Raw genomic sequence first — 18,552 nt, forward strand, 5'->3', positions numbered from 1 at the left:
ACTCCATGCGGGCTTTCATGTGTCTTGCACTGAGGAGAGGCTTCCGTCGGGCCACTCTGCCATAAAGCCCAGACTGGTTGAGGGCTGAAGTGATGGTTGACTTTCTAGAACTTTCTCCCATCTCCCAACCGCATCTCTGGGATCTTTTGGTTCTTCTTTACCTCTCTCACAAAGGCTCTTCTCCCCCGATTGCTCAGTTTGGCCGGACGGCCAGCTCTAGGAAGGGTTATGGTCGTCCCAAACGTCTTCCATTTAAGGATTATGGAGGCCACTATGCAGTGCAGCTGAAATGTTTTTGTAACCTTGGCCAGATCTGCACCTTGCCACAATTCTGTCTCTGAGCTCTTCAGGCAGTTCCTTTGATCTCATGATTCTCATTTGATTCTCAAAGGGTCTGAATACTTATGGCTGTGTGATATTTCAGTTTTTCTTTTATCATAAAACAGAAAGAAATTCAACAATACTGTGTGTACATTATTGAGGCGGGGGGGGGGGGAATGAACAAATTATTTTAGCAAATGGCTGCAATATAACAAAGAGTGAAAAATTCAAGGGGGTCTGAATACTTTCCGGACCCACTGTATGGCGAGTATATTATACTACCATCTGATGATCTCTAAGTGGCAAAACCTTTAGTCAAGTAGGTGAAAAACATGATAAATGTGGCCAGAGAGGAATAAGAGTAAAATGGTCATGTACCCAAACAGAGGAGGGCTTTGATGAAGTCCGAGGAAGGAAATATGTTTTCTCTCAAGTTTTCTCCGTTTTAATTTGAACAAACTGAACACCTCCATAATTGTAGTAGTACAAGAATATTTGTATTATTCCTCATCACCTGGTCTAAACTCATAAATTCACAGCCATGAACCCAATGTATTAATATGTCACAAAATGCTAAAATGCTAGCTGCATCAGTGAAGATGCACAAAGGCTGTTAATCAAGGATCAAAATATTTTTTCTCTTTAGAGGACCAGTTTTGCTAATCATTTATTCAGTTGAGGAGCTGCTTTCTAATTTTGAAGAACAATGTAAATTTAAGAAATAAAAATTTGCCTATATATATATATATAAAAAAAGAACCAATTGGTCATATGTTAAGAAGTGAAAGCTCTTGTTTTCTCTTTTGTATCCAAATACCCAACTGTTCGATAGAATTTTCAGTAGGATACTTTAGTATTAAAATATTTGTTAGCAGCAGACCGACATTCAATTCCCCCGTTATATTGTCGTATTTTAAACTGCCCCTCATAACTACCAACTTGCTCCTCAAATGAAGAAATGATTAAGAAAAGTGCTCCTCAAAAGGAAAAATAAATACATTTCGAGCCTTGTACTTTGCGGTTAAACGTATTGTGAACCTGCGGACTAATAATTAGCAGTGCCACAAACAAATGGAATTGGCTCACCAATAAGATAATTAAACAGTTAGGTGACTGGGTTACTCTACACTAGGGTTGCAACTAACGATTAATCGTTAGTTTTTAACCTTTTTTCCAATTAATCGATGAATCCAATTTTTTTTTTAAACTTTGAAGTTTCCATCCCATTATTCAAAACCAGGAAATTATTTCAAATCGACAGTGCAGAAAATGTTTAAACATTATTACTGTTTTGGTCCGTAATGACAAAAATTTAGAAAATTGTTTTCCAAAGTAAAATATGTTTGCAAATGTTTCATTTTGATGAGACACAAAATTAATCAGTCTGCTTTATTATCATTCATTCATCTTCCATTCCGCTTTATCTTCACAGGGGTCACGGGCGTGCTTGAACCAATCCCAGCAATCTTCGGGCGAGAGGCGGGGTACACCCTGAACTGGTCGCCAGCCAATCGCAGGGCACATATAAACAAACAACCATTCGTGCACACAGTCACACCTAAAGGCAAGAGTCTCCAATCAACCTAGCATGCATGTTTTTGGGACGTGGGAGGAAACCGGAGTGCCCGGAGAAAACCCACGCAGGTACGGGGAGAACATGCAAACTCCACACAGGTGGGGCTGGGATTTGAACCCCGGTCCCCAGAACTGTGAGACAGATGTGCTAGACAGTTGTCCACCATGCCGCCGCTTTATTATCATAATACATATAATTACTGATATTTATTGCTTTATTATTATGATAAATATAATTTACTTATTTACCATTTACTGTTAAGAGGCAAACATTCCAAGGATTTGGACAATAAATGAAATGGGGTCTCTAAAAGATTAATCCGATTATCAAAAATAGATTAATTTGATAATCCATTAGTTGTCAATTAATCATTGCACTTCGACTCTACACTATAGAGTCGTAATGTTGTGATCTACTGTAGACCTTTTTAACATAGAAATTGAGATGAGAATGGTGTGCATTTAATCTTTGATAATGTTCAATGTGGTACGTTGGTGTGCATTTAATCTTTGATAATGTTTGATGTGCTATGATGCACAAAGTGACCTTTGCAATTATTTAAAAAAAAAAATAATATTCTGTCTTTCACCAAGTCATATATTCCTTGATCTGTCTTTAATGTTGCAAAGATGAAGCAAATTTATGATGGCGATGGCTCGATAAACTGTACGAGGCTACATTTTATAACCAAATACAATGATAAAATATTGTTTGGTTTTACCACAGACAATCGACGATGAGTAGTCCAGATGATCCTGTTCAGAAGTTCACAAGTAAGACATGGAAATCTATGGAAATGAAGGCAAACATTGAAAAGTTGAATTAGGACAAAACTTATCACGGTTTAGAAACCAGCAGACGTTTTGATGTCCCTTGTTAATAATAATAATAATGTGTTTGTGTTCATTGACACAAGTGAAATAAGATGTGCGATGTACCCCAGACTTTGCATCCTCAAAGCTGGATGGCACCAATATTTTATTCAAGTCTTGCATTACCAGCAAGCAACATTTTCTTTTTCTGAGGATGTTCATTGCATAATACTTTAAAAGAGCCCTACAATTACTTATTAGGGGGAAAAGACTGAGATGTGATCTGAAGAGGTCACTCAGAGCAGTTGAGACCATCCACAAAGCATGAGGAGGAGCAGGACACCACTTCAGCAGCAGACACAAGACCTCGTGGTGTGAGGTGTCAAATGCAGGCCGGTCAGTGCTGCTGGCGTTACCTGATAAAACGCCTATCTGTCCGTCCCAACACACACAACTTTGTTTACCGCATGGGCTCATGACCCGTGACTGCGGATCAGTGTGGCCCGGAGTTCAGAGTCACACAGCTAAGCCCCTTAGAGCCTTAACGGCGCTGCTGTCCCGTGACATGCCACAGTGCATCATAGGCTGCAACATTACCAAACAAAACAGGCCAAACATGCTACATTGTTGAAAGAACCGTTGATCGTGGCGACTGAATGCAACAACCGGCCTCGCAGTTTGCACAGCAACGTTGACAGGTCGGCTTTAGGGGCTTGGGGGCGGGGGCACGAAGATCGGCTAAGATTCGCCGGAAAGTCGAATTGCTCGTCAGTATAAATGCACGGGAGCATAACGACACCATTAGAAAAAGGGAAAATAAAACTATTGCAACGCAAAACAGGTCATCGCTGTGGTCGATTGTGGTAACAAGTTGTGCTAACGGTGCGGTCAAAACTAATGACATAATATCTGCATCATGAACGCTACTGCATTTCTTCACACTCGCTGGGTGACGTTCACGTTGAATTTCTTCGGAAAGTCACCGTCAACAGGCAACCGAGAACACAAACGTCGGTAAAAAAAAAAAAAAAAAAAAAAATTGCTTATGCTAACGAGCGAATGCTAACGCCAAACCGGCTGCCCGTATTGTAATAAACCAAGAGAAAAGACAAGTTGACAAACAACATTAGGTTAGACATTGGCCGGCGTTTGTCTTTCTGGCACGCGGCTGCGGTCAGCTAGTAGGCTGGTTAGCGACCATTTGGCTACCCGAGCTAACATAGGTCCGTGCAACTGTTTTTGTTGTCGTGAGATGGAGGGCGGACCCCAAAGCCGCCGAGGCCTCTGTCAAAACACAGCGCCGATTACGAACGACTACAAGCCGGCACACTCACCAGCGAAACGACTGACGAGACGTCCAATGCAGCAGAATCATCCGAAACCCGTGCAGTTGATGAGCAGAAAATACACCCGCGGGGAATGCACATGAGTCATATCCGAGCCCAGGCTAGCTTGACTGTGGCCCTTTCCAGCAGCACGGAGCCCTCGTCGCCATTTTCGCAAATTCTCCAAGCCCAACTTGACGTGTTTATGACGTCATCACGCCAAAGCAATGGCAATGGGCGGGGTTGTCTCTCGCACCATGTGGTAAAAGCGTGTCAACAATGACAATATTCTGCCTTAGTTTACAAACATAATGCTCGCTGTTGATTGAGCATGTCAGAGAGTTGTTTATTGTGTTTATCATTGCCTTGTAGTCTGCAGTGGTCTACCTAAAAAAATATAAGGAACAGCCCAAAGCAGAGTCGGCCCACTAAACCTTATGCACCTAATTATCTAACTTTTTGTTTGGAAAGCATTTTTGGCACATTGCTCCAGGCGACCCTGTTCAGTTACATAACAGATGTCAAACTCAAGGCCCGGGGGCCCAGATCCAGCCCGCCACATCGATTAATGTGGCCCGCCAAAGCAAGAAGCGTGTGCATCAACTTCCAGGAGTCTTGCTAAAATCCATACAAATATTTCAAATTTCAAATGGATGGACGCTCATATTTGTTTGGCAAAGTTTTAAGTCGGATGCCCTTCCTGACGCAACCCTCTGCATTTATCCGGGCTTGGGACCGGCTTACAGTTTGCACTGGCTTGTGCCCCCCATAGGGCTGCACCCCTTTTTACAGAAACTTGAAAAATAGTTGAACAAACTATTGTCCTTATGATTTCAAAACTAGTTGGCCATCAATTTGTATATGTGATGAGGCAATTAAACATTTATATGGTTTCAGTCAAAAGACCCCTCTGAGGGAAACCATGACTACAGTGTGGTTTGTGACCAAAAAAATGAGTTTCACACCCGATAACTTATTTGCTTGACATTTTATTGCTTATTTGATTTAATACTCTGTTTTGTAAGTGATTATATGTATTTTTGCATTTTGTTTTAGCCATGCGAGTTTCAGGTGGAGATATTCAGTATCTCAGTGAGTTACCACTTGGAATGTTGTGTACCAACCCCAGTCAGCTCGTGTTTTTGTTTTAATTTATTAGTCATTATAATCCCTCAAACTGCTATTCATCAATGAATCATCAATAATTATTAACAGAAAGAGTGCCCAAAAATAACATTTAAAACATTTTAGGGCCCTATGGAGGCATCGTCCAGCTCTGGCTTTCACAGTATGATGCAGTACACTTCTACACCACTGAGCAAAGCAGAAACATCCATCCATCCATCAGTTTTCTGAGCCTGCTTCTCCTCACTAGGGTCGCGGGCGTGCTGGAGCCTATCCCAGCTGTCATCGGGCAGTAGGCGGGGTAAACCCTGAACTGGTTGCCAGCCAATCGCAGGGCACATAGAAACAAACAACCATTCGCACTCACAGTCATGCCTACGGGCAATTTAGAGTCTCCAATTAATGCATGTTTTTGGGATGTGGGAGGAAAACTGAGTGCCCGGAGAAAACATGCAAACACCACACAGGCGGGGCCGGGGATTGAACCCGGGTTCTCAGAACTGTGAGGCTGACGCTCTAACCAGTCGTCCACCGTGCCGCGCAGAAACATGTATTAAAATAGAAAGTAAAGTTGAACATATACTTTCATTACGGAGATAGAATGTGTGCCGATTTCAAATGAGATGGGTGTCTGATTGTTTCCTTAACAGAAATAAAAACACAACACAGCAATGTCTTAAAACAATTATGTATTGAATGATGGCTTACAACTTCATTTGCGAGACGGTATGTCCGCCACTCTTTAACATTTAATAAATAGCATGGCGTGAGTTCTTCTTGACTCATAGTTGACTTTCAAGGGATTTTGCAACAAACCTTCAGTGTCTTGTCATTACCATCTCCATATTCACAGCTGAGTGAAATCGTTAAATTTTTTAGGACCAATTATCTTTTTTTGTGAGTGTCAGCTATACTAAAAAAAAACACGAGAACGATTTGTTTCACAAAAAGCTTTGCTTTTGTAAATAACATGGTTAGAAGTCCAAATGTTCTTTAATCACGCCTTATTACAAGGCATACTCCTTTGAGGATAATGCATGGGGCATATGATATGTCACAAAAACTATTTAAATATTTATATGACAGCAATGTTAACTAGGTTGCTAATGGTTGTTAGACTGGATTCATGATTAAATTGTGAGCCAAATGTATCAGCTGCACCATGCATGGACTTCACGATAGTAAAAAGACTGATAAAATGTTGCTGTGCAAGAACAACACAAAAACACAGTCTACCCCTTGTCATGTGATCTAAATGAATTATTTGCATGCAAAACAATGAGATTTCCATGAGAATAACAGCCTTGTTAAATACATTTCTTTTTCTGCCACTAATCAATGAGTCACCACGAAAATTCCTCAAAGAGTAACTTGTAATTATACATTTTTTATGCACAAAATGGTGGTATGAAGAACAGAAAAAAAAACTTTCATTGCCTCAAAAACAAAATATAGAAAGCAGAGTCTACCGTTTTCAAAAACAACCCATTTGCTTCACACCGATAGCTTCAATCTATGATGTTTGACACCGATGAACAGAACTGCTTCCTGAGAAAGTTGCCATTCCCATATTCTTACAACTTCAACAGGTCAGATTATATCTGAGTTATTCCCAAAAACACATATTTGTTTGTCGTAATTACTGCCACAGAGGAGTACAACTGTTTGAGGAAAGACTACCCTGAGAGAATGTCTTAAAAATGGGGAAGCTTGTTAGACCAGCACTGGCATGGATGGGTTTAGTTTATTAAATCTGTACACTATTTCATTAGAATCAGCACACTTTGTTCCAAGAATTTAGAATGTTATTTGAAGTAATTGTGTAATATAGTTCTCTACATAATACAAGTCTTCTGATCTATGAAGACGTGCAAGTGTTTACTACCAACTTCAACGATACAGTCGAGGCAAAGACTTGTGGACACTAAGGATAATGTTATTTGACATTTTCTTGAGTCGTCACAATTATCAAAATCTAAGTGCTGTAAGTAGTTCATACACAAGGTAATGAATATCTAATTATGGTTCAGAATATAAAGTAGAATCAAAATATATAAAAGGACAGTTTGCAAGCATGACAAAAAAATAAAATTGACATAAAACACAACTGGTCAAATATAACACGGGGGATAACTGACCGTGTGCATCCCAGGATAAAATGTTTTTTTTTTTCCCATGTTGATGAGGTCATACTGAAATGATCATGCTCTCTGAAGTGTCATAACATGCGTTAATCACAATGTCAATGTTTTAGAGGTTGAGGTGTTTCATCAAGTATACATTATTATTCTAGCTACAGTACAAGATCCATTTTGAGAAAGTGCACTCAGTCAGGTGTTAGCTGTGAGGAGGACCACCTACAAGCAAATTAGCTCCCTTTATAAAAACAAAACAACAACTTGACACTCGTTTGCATATCGAATGCACAAATGTCAAATGATTTGTTCCCCTCCATTTATTCATACAAGCACAGGTCATGTTTATGTACAAGGTGTGTCTGAAAAGTTCCAGAACTGGTGTCACAGAAGATCTAGTTCAAATCCAAACTACATGTTTTCCCTATTTGAAGTAAGCCCCCCTGGAGTCGAACACACTTTCCCAGCCTTCTTTGCCACACCTTCACGCACTTCTGGAAGGATTATTACATTTTTATTTTTATGTCATCTACACCTTTACAACAGGTCCCTTTGATGAGCCCCTTGGGTTTGGGAAAGGGGGGGGGGGGCAATCACACAGAGCCGAGTTGGGTGAGTCGGGAGGTTGCTCCAGCACAGCAATGTTCATCTCAGCCAGGAACTACCAGATGTTCAGGGCATTGTGAGCAGGCACGTTGTCGTTGTAAGGCAACCACATTTTGTCCTGCCACAACTCTCGCCTCTTCTCGCGCACTGAATGACGCCAATCTCGTTGTAGACGTGCTGGTTGCTCATATGGCTCACAATGACTGGGAAAACTCAGGGTCTGTAGTTTGGGTGTCAAACAGTCCTTTTGTGAGAACCAGTTCTGGAACATTTCTAACACACATCGTATAACAATTAAGCACATGGTCCTTCCTAGCATGGTGTGCATGTAGATAATTTGAGGTCAACCTCGTCCAGTGTGTCTTGGTCACTCTCAGTCTGAGAAAAGGTGTCTTAGAGGGACAGAGAGGTAAGTGTGAAAGAAGAAATTGTGTAAGCTGTGCTTGTGTGTAGTGTTTTCTATACTGGCTTCCATAAACACGAAGGTCCTCGACAGTAAATCTCATCAATTGTTTGAAGAAAGAGGGAAAACAAAATTGTGAAAAGTATTCCACCCATTATATTTGTCATTTCCTTTTTGTGAGGTTTTCAACATTTTTTCTCTCATTTTCACTCAAGTATAAGCACAGGAGACTAACTACAGAGGATAACGGGGTCAAGTGAGTACCATGCTACATCAGGTTTCGAGAAGGCTATTGCAGACAATTCTACAACATGTACAACCACATTTTATACATGAGTTACAAATAGTTTAAAACATCACCAAGGGATTCATTACAAGATGTTGAATATTTAGAGTCTTAAGGGACTATTTCTCAGTCAGTGAAAGGATTACGTGACTTGATTTATCAGTCCAGTCTTAAAGACAAAATCTGAAAAATTGCTAATCAAAAAGTAGCAAATTTGGTCAATGTCTCTTTTCAAATAGTTATAGTGCTTTTAATGGCTTTAAGACAAGGGTCTTTTTAATCTCACCCAGTGGCAATCTACATGATTTCAGTGTACAACTTTACGACACTATAGCTGCAAAAGTCTCCATGTCAAGTCCAGTAGGTAAAAGGACAGCTTGCTGTCATTCATAGCTCAAAGTAGGACGCATTAAAAAAGACGGAAACAAATAAACATTTATAAACTTTGTAACCCCAGCTTTAAGTTCTTATGGGGAATTTCGCATTATGTTTGTTCTGTGTTCCCATTTTCAACAAGTTTTCACTTTGGGAGGGCATGCCTTTCAGGAGCCAAGCTCCAGTCCAAGTCTTCAGGAAGCTCTTATTTGCTATGCTGCTGCAAGCTCACCAGTACTAAACAAGTAAACAGAGACCTAAAACTCCCATTCCAATGTTTCCTCTCGATTGGCAGCTCTCTCTAACCTGTGGATGATATTATTGAGGTTTGCCATTTTCTCATTGCGTCTCTGAGAGCTTCTGTTGAGCTTGGGGCTTTGGAAAGGAGGGGGCGCGTTTGGGTCCAGGCTGTGATTGGTGCTTGTTGAGGGCGGGTTCGGCAGTGAGGGGGATATTGGAGCAGAGGATGAGGGCACAGGAGAGACCGACATCATGAGACCAGGTGAAGATGCAGCAGAGGGGGAGTTGAGGGAGACCTCCAAGCTGCTGCGGCAGGCTTCTGACGAGGCCTTGAAGCTGACCGGGTCAATCGTCGACTTTCCACACTCTTCTCCCTCATGCCTGGACTGATTCACTCTCTGGGGGGCATCTATAGAGGTGGTGCTAGTGTACGGAGCAGTCTGACTACTCATCCCCTCTTCATGCCCGACGCTCTGGCCAGCCAAGAGGGGCTCACAATAGCCAATGGTCGGGTCCTCGTGCTCATTTTTAAATTGTGGGAATTGCACAGCAGTGGAAAAACACTGCTCTCTCGTCGGTCTCATGGGGCCCTCTCCCCCCACCTCCCCCACGTTCTCTCCGTCCCCTGCCTCCTGTTTGACATAAGGCAGTGCAGCGTTGCTGAGAGGAAGGCTGGAGTGGTTGCGTCGCAAGGGCTGGTGCGGCCTCCTCTCCTCGCCGTCAGAGTGGGGGCTCCTTGTAAATGAAGGCGAGTAGCTGTGGTGCTCAGCATCGGTGTCGTTGTCTGGCAGACCCTCCATCAGCACTTCCCGTCTCATCCTGGACCTGCACGAAATTATTTGGGTTAGACTTAAAATACTTTCCTGATTTATCATTTTGGGTACACATTTGGGCATTAAGATGGAAACGTCAGGAAAAACCCTTTTCTGGATCAATAGACAAAATGACATCCCACAGACATTGTCCAAAATCTTCCCACTCCATATTTTGTACTACTTTCCTATACGTAGTTGTGTACAGTTACGAAAAGTAAATGAAAAAAACAGAGGTCAAGAGTAGGAGTTGCATCAAGACTGGCCTATAGTTGTGGAACCAGTTGATAACAGTGTTGGTTTTGAGATGGAGCTGGGCAGCTAGCATCTCAATTGTACTCTGAGAGGGGTATGGCTCCAAGAGGTAGACCTTCCTCAGTGCTTCTTTCTCCTCTGCTCCCAGCACCACTCGAGGCTTTTTCACCTGACCGTAGGAGCACAGGTCCAGCGAGACTAAGGCTGGACTCACACACTCAGAGCGAGTACTGGGCGAGTCACTGTCAGAGCCTGTGCTCAGTAGCCCATAACGCCTCTTCAGGTAAGCTGTGATGCGGACAGAGAGTGACCATTAAAAAAACAGAGCCATCTTAATTGGCATGCTGGTAAAGAATGCAATATAAGAAAGGTAAACAACCTTTCTTTTCCATCTTCTTCATCGCTCTCAACTTTTCCACATTGTGAGGATCATTGAGCCACAACTGCATGCGCGCAAATGGCTCCCTGCCTTTGAGGCTAAGTTTGTGCCAGGGTTTGGGCCGGGACAGCAGGTCAGACACAGAGCCTTGAGTCAGACCCAGAATTGTCTCCCCAAAAAGACGTTGGCCTGTAGGGAAACATGCATACTCGATGACTGCAGTACATACTACTTTGTGTGAGATGGCAACTTAAGTTTCAACGATAGACGCACCCAAGTTATTGTCTGTTAACACCTCTTTGACTTTTTTCGTGATGACATAGGTGTCCAGCTCAGAGGACATGGCTACCAGCTCCTGGATGCCAAGCGGGTTAGCAGGGTGATGTAGGGCCATGGGGCTGTTGGTGGACTTCCCTCCCTCGGGCTGGGGAGGGAGCCCCAGCACCAGGCATTCAGGCTGCTGATTCTCTTTGCTGCTCTCCAGGGAGAGGCCCATTGGTTCAACCAAGGGACTCTGCTGACCCTCCACTGGACTCAGGGGTGGGGACGGTGATGACTGCGTGGTGACTGGACTTTTATCTGCGACAGAAGATTAAAAACAAAGAAATACCTTATTCTAGAAAATCATACCATGCAGAAAAGTAGTTCCTACGAAAACAAGCATTAAATACAGACTCACCCTGACCCTGGTGTGGGGCCTGGTTGAGGGTCTGGCCTAGTTGGTCAAGTAACCAGAGCTGCATGCGGATGAAGGGTTCCCTGCCTTTCTGGGTCAGCTTGCTCCAGGGTTTGGGTCGGGACAGCATGTCGCTCACGCTCCCCTGAGAAAGCCCAAGAACCTGTACAATATACAAATATTTCATATATAACTCGAGTCACTCGAGACACACTGCCTGACAGGGATATACAGTAAGATACCGATAGCACAACACAGATTGAGCTGAATGGTCGTTTAAAAGTGATGCAGTTCCAGAAATAGCCAGGAGAGAGAAGCACAACTCCATAAATCTGGAAAAGGTCTATTCTAATTGGGGCCCAATTATTAGGCCATGTCACTTGGCAGCTTAGAAGTTGTTGTTTTGTTGTTGTTTTTTGCATCATTATCAAAGATTTTAAATAAGAGCAACATGAAAGGACTGCTGAATGAAATGCCACATTCAACAAGAAGAGTATGAGAAAAAATTTATTTTTCTAAAAACTGTATTGTCTGAACTTTCATCTGGTTTCATTTGCCACATTTTTCATAACTAAAGAATACATTTGATTGGTTTTGGGGCCAGTTGAGTGAACACAGTTTATTGGAAATAAAGAAACTGGAAATGATAAGAGCATGGAGAATAACTAAAATGCTTATTTCAAATTTGTATTAATTCTCATGGAAAGCTACTGAACCACAACCGGGTTGCATAACAATGTCTGGCATCGAGTGGCCTGCCTTCAAAAACTGTTCAAGTTTGCAGCAACAAATATGTTTAGAAGTGCATTAGTCTAGCATTAGATAAGTTTAGGAAATTAAATTAAAAGCAGGGTTGTATTTGAGTCATTATGTTGCAAAGTGATGTGGCTTCTGCCACATGATTTACTATCCATGAGTGAAGAAAAAACATTTCCCATTGACAGGAGCCCAAGAAAATTCTAATTTCAATTTGAAGCATTGATGTGGAAAGCCACAAAGGGAGATTTTTGTTGTTGCTTAAAAACATCTTGCAAGGCAGGACTTTGCATCTGTATGATGGTACAAAATAATTTCATCCATCCATCCATTCATTCATTTTCTGTACCGCTTATCCTCACTAGGGTCGTGGGCGTGCTGGAGCCTATCCCAGCTATCTTCAGGCGAGAGGCTGGGTACACCCTGAACTGGTCGCCAGCCAATCGCAGGGCACACACACAAACAAACAACCATTCGTACTCACGTTCACACCTACGGGCACTTTAGAGTTTTCAATTAATCTACCATGCATGTTTTTGGGATGTGGGAGAAAACCAGAGTACCCGGAGAAAACTCCACACAGGCGGGACTGTGAGGAAGATGTGCTAACCAGTTGGCCACCATGCCGCACAAAATAATTCACCAAAGTATTCAAATGCTCAGGACAATTGCAGATGCTTTAATGTTACAAGCAAATCTTAGGAGTAAGTTTAAAATCTTCAAGTGAGTGAATAAGTGAGAAAGTGAACAAGCGGGTAGGCTACATGTGTAGGAAAAGAACACAGGCCAGAGGTTTTGGATTTTTGATTCATGTGAACTGACCTTTTCACCAAAGATCCTCTGGCAGATGCCATTCTTTGCCAGCTTCTCCTTCACCTGTCTGGTCAACTCAATTGTATCCACCTCTCGGTACATGTACAACTCGTACTGCTCTGGAGTCAGTGGTGGGACAGTGGGTTTAAGAGCTCGGTGAATGTACGCCGGATAGTAAGAAAGGCGGCTGGGACTAGGGCCCGGGGACTCCCCATTGACCGAGGCGTCTGACTCCACTTTCACCTCCATTGGCCGGCCCAGCCCCAGATCTTCTTCAGCAGCAGAGGCCTCTTCACTGAGACACTCCCCGTTCTCCAGGCGGGGCCAGGGCCGGGTCAATACAGAGGGACCGGAGGAGGAGGAAGACACGGAGGGAGAAATGGAATTATAGGGCTGGGAGCTACCCACGCCGCTAAGTACCAACGACCCCCGCTCCTGAGACCAGTGGTGGTCGAAGTAAGTGCCAACCTCTCCGATCTCTGATTTGACTTTGCGGATGATGTTCTGAACAAAGGCAGCTGGAGAAAGAACGCTAAGCGGTGTCTGGGGACTGCTGATAGAATTGGCCATGCAAACTGTAACACAATCCCCCTCCTCTTGTTTAATGGAGATGGGCAAAGGCAGGCTGCTGGAGCGCTCATGAGGCCCCAGATGTTCTACTTGGCCTCCCGTGGCAACTGTTGAGGCTCTTCCACAGCCTTCCATATCAATCAAGACCTGTTGCTGGGACTCCATCTCCCTCCTGGCCTGTTGTAGGATGTTCTTAATGGTTTCGTCAGAGCTGCTGCCTGCCCCGTTACTGCTTCTGCCCAAGATGGTGTTTACGGGTGTCTTGCAATCCCCTAAAGAAGACAGGCACCCATTCAAACATTGATGCTTACCTTATCATCGCATCTGTTTTAATAATAAGTGAAAGAATTAGTAGAAAATGACTTTTGTTTGATAGCTCCAGACTCACCTCCCCTCTGGGACTGGATCTCCTTCTTGGCCTGCTCCAGGATATTCCTAATGGCGTCATCTGACCCAGTTTCTGGAGTTCGGATGCGTGGAGTGATGCTCCCTGCCACAGAGGGTAGAAAGAGAGGGAGCAGAAAGGAGGGGGTGAGTGGGATGGTTGATCAGAGAGCAGTTTCAAGGCTTTACTTTTGACTGTTAGATCAATGGCTGCCTTTGAGTGTGTGTTGTCTGAGGTTGCTGTATAAGGGAAGCTCAACTTTCAAAAGCTGTGAATCTAGGGAGAAAACAAAGTTGAAAAGCAAGACTACAAACATGGCACAGAAAGCCAAGAAGTCAAGTATGAGGTCCGAGTTCGTTTTTCGTTGTCCGGGAACTAAGTCACCAATTGATGGCAGGAGTATATTTTGGATATAAAGACAGTGCGAGTGGCTATATAGTGGCTGATATCCATTATGCAGCATAACCCTTAATAGTGTTGAAATGGACACCTTACTATGTGCCACTTGATCCCAAGGATTTCTGCCAGCCCATCAGCAAAACGTGATGAGAATAATAAAACAATTAACAACAATCATTTCATAGGGTTACATTTTTCCATATCCTTCTTCAATTGGTGTGTTTCAAATAAGAGACTTTATCTGCCCTACGTTTCCTCTGTTTTCTCAGTACCATTTTGCTCTATGTTTATTGTTGTACAGCAGTTGTTGCTAGGAATGTAAATGGTTGTTTTCTTCTGTGTCATCCCAGCGATTGACTTGTCATCAGATCAGACCCACAGACCCACTTCTCATGTAAGTCAGCGGTAGTCATAGCGGCGCACACGGGGCACCTTGTTGCCCACAGGGAACCATTAAGGCACCTACAGGAGTCTAACATACACATGGCTTTCCAAGCATCTACCCAAAAAGAGCTGACCATTAAAGGGTATAGTGAAATAGGGCAGCGTTTCCCAACCTGTATTGAGCCAAGGCACCCATTTTACACTTGAAAAATCACATGGCACAGCACTAAACAGAAATGTCACAAAAAGTATCAATATTGAAATAATCATGATCTCGTCTTAATTTACTCACAAATTTACTTCCTCAGTGTGAAATCTTGGCCTGCTTAATTGAACACAAATCTCGTGGGAAGCCAGGACTTATTCTGCTGTATGAATGGCAACAGGTGGATACACAGGTTGATTGTGTGAAGATAGACGAACAAAGATACCTTTTGGACAAATTAAGTGAGACTGGATCATTTCCCGCTGCACCCGTGATGGCGCATATGACACTAGTGGGCCACGGCACCCTGGTTGGGACTCACTATAGGACAAGTGTTTTGTTCCCCAAATTACACGAGACTCAATGCAAGACGTTAGTACCATTCAAAATGTTTCTGTCACATGTGCAAAATGTTAATTGAACAGAAGAGAGCAAGACATAAAAATAAAAATTGTTTTCCTGTGAACACACTCACTGATAATAATTGTGAGAAGTAATTCCGGTAATACTTGAGAGCAATATGCAGTCATTGCTGTTGAGTGTATTCTATTATTATTATATTATTTATTTAAAGGTAAAATAATACATAGTGTATGCACTGTATTGTTTACATTTATTATATATATGATGCAAATTCTAATTGTAAATGAAAGTTAAATCAAACAAGTAGCCCCCCACATGACTCGTTATGCTTCCGGTAGCCCTCAGTGTCACAGGGGTTGGTCTGGTGCAGTAATTGCTCCAGCCTCCCCATGACCCTGCAAAGTATAAAAACCCACCGCACACTGAGCGACGTAGCTGAAAGCGATTGAACTAGACAATCGCAAATAAATAAAGAAAGTTAGGGCCTCAGGCACACCAGGTGATTGACCCTCGCACACATAACCGACTCGCAGTCGTGGAAAAACTGCGACCACCAGACTTCGGGGGGCGTAATATAGTACTCGATATAGTAGTTTATTTATTGATTTATTTTTTACCACAAACAACATGATGTGGTTGTCTAGAAAAAAGCGGATTACCCTGGCGGCTGTAGCTTTGTTGCGATAAACATAAAAAGAAGAAACTGGCGAGAAATAAAAGGAGAGTTTGAGCATATTTTAGAGGCCGTTGTAAATGACTGCCCCATTCATTGAACGGACGGCACTTGTGCGACAGATACTTTCCAGGCTTCACATTTTCAGCCACGGATACACTATTATATGAAATTTTATATATATATATATATATATATATATATATATATATATATATATATATATATATATATATAGTTGTAGTTTAGTATACATTATTGTAAAACAATAGGAATATATACTGTATAGGTACGGCCACTCAAAACTAGTTGCCAAAGCCTGCACACTAAATCACAGTTCAGTTGGGAGGCCTTAAATGGTATTGAAAATGGATGGACGGTCTGTGGTTGTAGTTTGCAGTAATGTACAACTGCACTGAATAATAATTCCGTAATGATTATTCCCACCTGAACGATGCATCGCTGTTCATTATGTCTTGTTCCACTCACCTCTTTGACGGACCTGGATAGTCCTAAGTGCCAGGATGTTCTGGTCATCAGAGAGGAACTGCTTCATTTTAAGGAAGGGCTCTTTGCCTTTCACAGTCAACTTCCTCCAGGGTTTGGGCCTGGCCAGGATCTCACTGACTGAGCCTTGGGAGAGGCCAAGCACATAGTGGCCAAACACACGCTGGCCAATGTTATGTTTCAGCAGCTGTTCCTTCACCTGGAACGCGATCTCTGCTGTGTCGACTTGATCATCATCCCCTGCAGTCGAGCCACCGCTTTCAGATTGGTCACTGGGCAAGCCTGTGTCACTACTGCCTGACCCTTGAGTGGCTGACATGAGAGCGACCTTGGCTGCGTAGAGTGCAGTGGGAAAAGCCATATGACCCTCCTTTTTAAAGTGTGGGGAGAGAAGATGCTTGTGGAGGAGGTGGTCCCCTGATAATCTGTCACCAGAACACGGTGACACAGAGAAGGGACGGGGGGGATGATGGTTGGAGGACGAGCCATTCAGTGTGGGAGGACCTGGACTGGGGGAGGCGTGACCAGCATCCACCTGAGAGGACGATGAGTTGGAGCCAGGTGGCCTGCCCGTGGCTCGGCCTCCATCCTCCGACTGGTCGCCATCTACAGAAAGACATTGACATCTTTGCTTTTCTTATACAGTACATACTGTAGCATGTCCATCTCATCACAACAATGAAACAACAACAAAACAGCTACATACATAGTTTTTCAGTTTAAAAAAACTGAAACATCTACTTGACCTGTAAGCATTCATAACTATACATTTTCATGAGATAGAACAACTCATTAGATATTATAAAATTTTGGGGCAGGTTTTCTTAGCTAGGAACACATCATTTTTACATTTTACAGCAAGTAGTATTCACACATTGTTGATTGTAGATAGGCAAAGCCAACAATGGGTTTTCTCAAATTCTAAAGTTGTATAATATCAGATCGAAATTACATTATGATAATGGTTTCCTGTAGTTGTTATGAATGATCGTTAAAAGATCTTAAAGATCTTTAACTCATCGGGAAATTGAAAAGGTGTGTTAAAAAAAACGGGGGGGGGGGGGGTAAAAATCCACATATTATAAATTTTATACACCTTATGTTGTTGATGTAATCAACAAAGAATAAACTATAACTACATTTTGAAAAAACTAAACTGTTCAGAAATGTGTTGAATCTTAATTTGTAGTTTGTTGTGCTCAAATGTACTTCATAATCGAACTAGGTTGGCTAATGGTCTTTGCTCTCCTCATGCTCTAGTTAACTTTCAAATGCATCTAATTTGCACCAAGCAAAGAAAATCCAGATTATTTAAACAGAAAATATAAGTCATTTTACCAGTGTTGTGCAATATTCTGGCCTTTTCCATCAGGTATTTTTGAGATGGAAGAAAAGCCTCTTTATCCCGCAGTAGCATCTCTGTGGCCTTAGCAGAATCCTATACACACAAACACATGAGGTCAATTTTGAATACATATATTACAGCAGTTGCTGATATTCTTTTAAAAATAAGATTAAGAAAAAAACAAATCTTTGGTAAGGCTGAGGCTAAAACACCACATACCTGGGATGAGCTGCCATTTGCAGAGGCCAGCTTCATTTCCTTTAAAATACTATGGGCACAGACATAGAGGCAGAAAATTTTATATTATTTACTTTCAGTCCAATCACCAATGATATACATTTGCTCCACAACAAATGCTCACCTGAGTTCAGTTTTAATCTCTTCATAATCCATTTGGGATTTCAGTTTAGTTTCTAATCTCTGAAATGGGGGTAAAAATGAAAAACTGTTTTGATTACAATAAAGAGGGAGAATGAATCATCATTTGTCAGCACCACTCACCTCAATAGCTTCTGTCTTGTAGGCCAACTGTCGTTCTAGCTCTATGATCTGATTGGCTGAGGTCTCTTGAACCTCCTGTAGAGTGAACTGAAGCTGCTGAATATTTTCAAGAAGACGGATGATTTCACGGTCTTTCGCGAGCAGAGTGGCCTCCAGTTTGGAAGACAACGCCACAGCCTTCTCAGTTTTCTCCTGACAGCGTGAAGGGACATGGGGAAAAGGGGTGAAGGGTGGATATGAAAGATTGAGACTCAAACTCCTTTGTAGCGCGTTCACATGGCATTGGCAAACGTCAAAATATTGGGTTAGTTCAACTGAAACTAGA

At 42.4% G+C, this 18,552-nt stretch overlaps 1 protein-coding gene across 4 annotated transcripts in view; it reads right to left on the reverse strand.

The window, feature by feature from the left end:
- Window positions 1-5,864: 5,864 nt before the first annotated feature.
- Window positions 5,865-18,552, reverse strand: part of cux2b (cut-like homeobox 2b) — a 116,886-nt gene continuing 104,198 nt past the window's right edge. For all 4 annotated transcript variants that reach the window (XM_061672885.1, XM_061672884.1, XM_061672883.1 and 1 more), the window contains 12 exons: window positions 18,228-18,419; window positions 18,088-18,146; window positions 17,946-17,994; window positions 17,720-17,819; window positions 16,364-16,987; window positions 13,854-13,955; window positions 12,905-13,737; window positions 11,330-11,489; window positions 10,924-11,229; window positions 10,651-10,839; window positions 10,283-10,559; window positions 5,865-10,029 (listed from right to left, as the gene is read on the reverse strand). In XM_061672885.1, the coding sequence (XP_061528869.1) occupies window positions 9,222-10,029; window positions 10,283-10,559; window positions 10,651-10,839; window positions 10,924-11,229; window positions 11,330-11,489; window positions 12,905-13,737; window positions 13,854-13,955; window positions 16,364-16,987; window positions 17,720-17,819; window positions 17,946-17,994; window positions 18,088-18,146; window positions 18,228-18,419 (3,699 nt within the window). In that variant the 3' untranslated portion in view covers window positions 5,865-9,221. The remainder of the gene's footprint in view (window positions 10,030-10,282; window positions 10,560-10,650; window positions 10,840-10,923; window positions 11,230-11,329; window positions 11,490-12,904; window positions 13,738-13,853; window positions 13,956-16,363; window positions 16,988-17,719; window positions 17,820-17,945; window positions 17,995-18,087; window positions 18,147-18,227; window positions 18,420-18,552) is intronic.

Source organism: Phycodurus eques, chromosome 3, assembly GCF_024500275.1.
Source record: "Phycodurus eques isolate BA_2022a chromosome 3, UOR_Pequ_1.1, whole genome shotgun sequence".
NCBI classification, from domain to species: domain Eukaryota; kingdom Metazoa; phylum Chordata; class Actinopteri; order Syngnathiformes; family Syngnathidae; genus Phycodurus; species Phycodurus eques.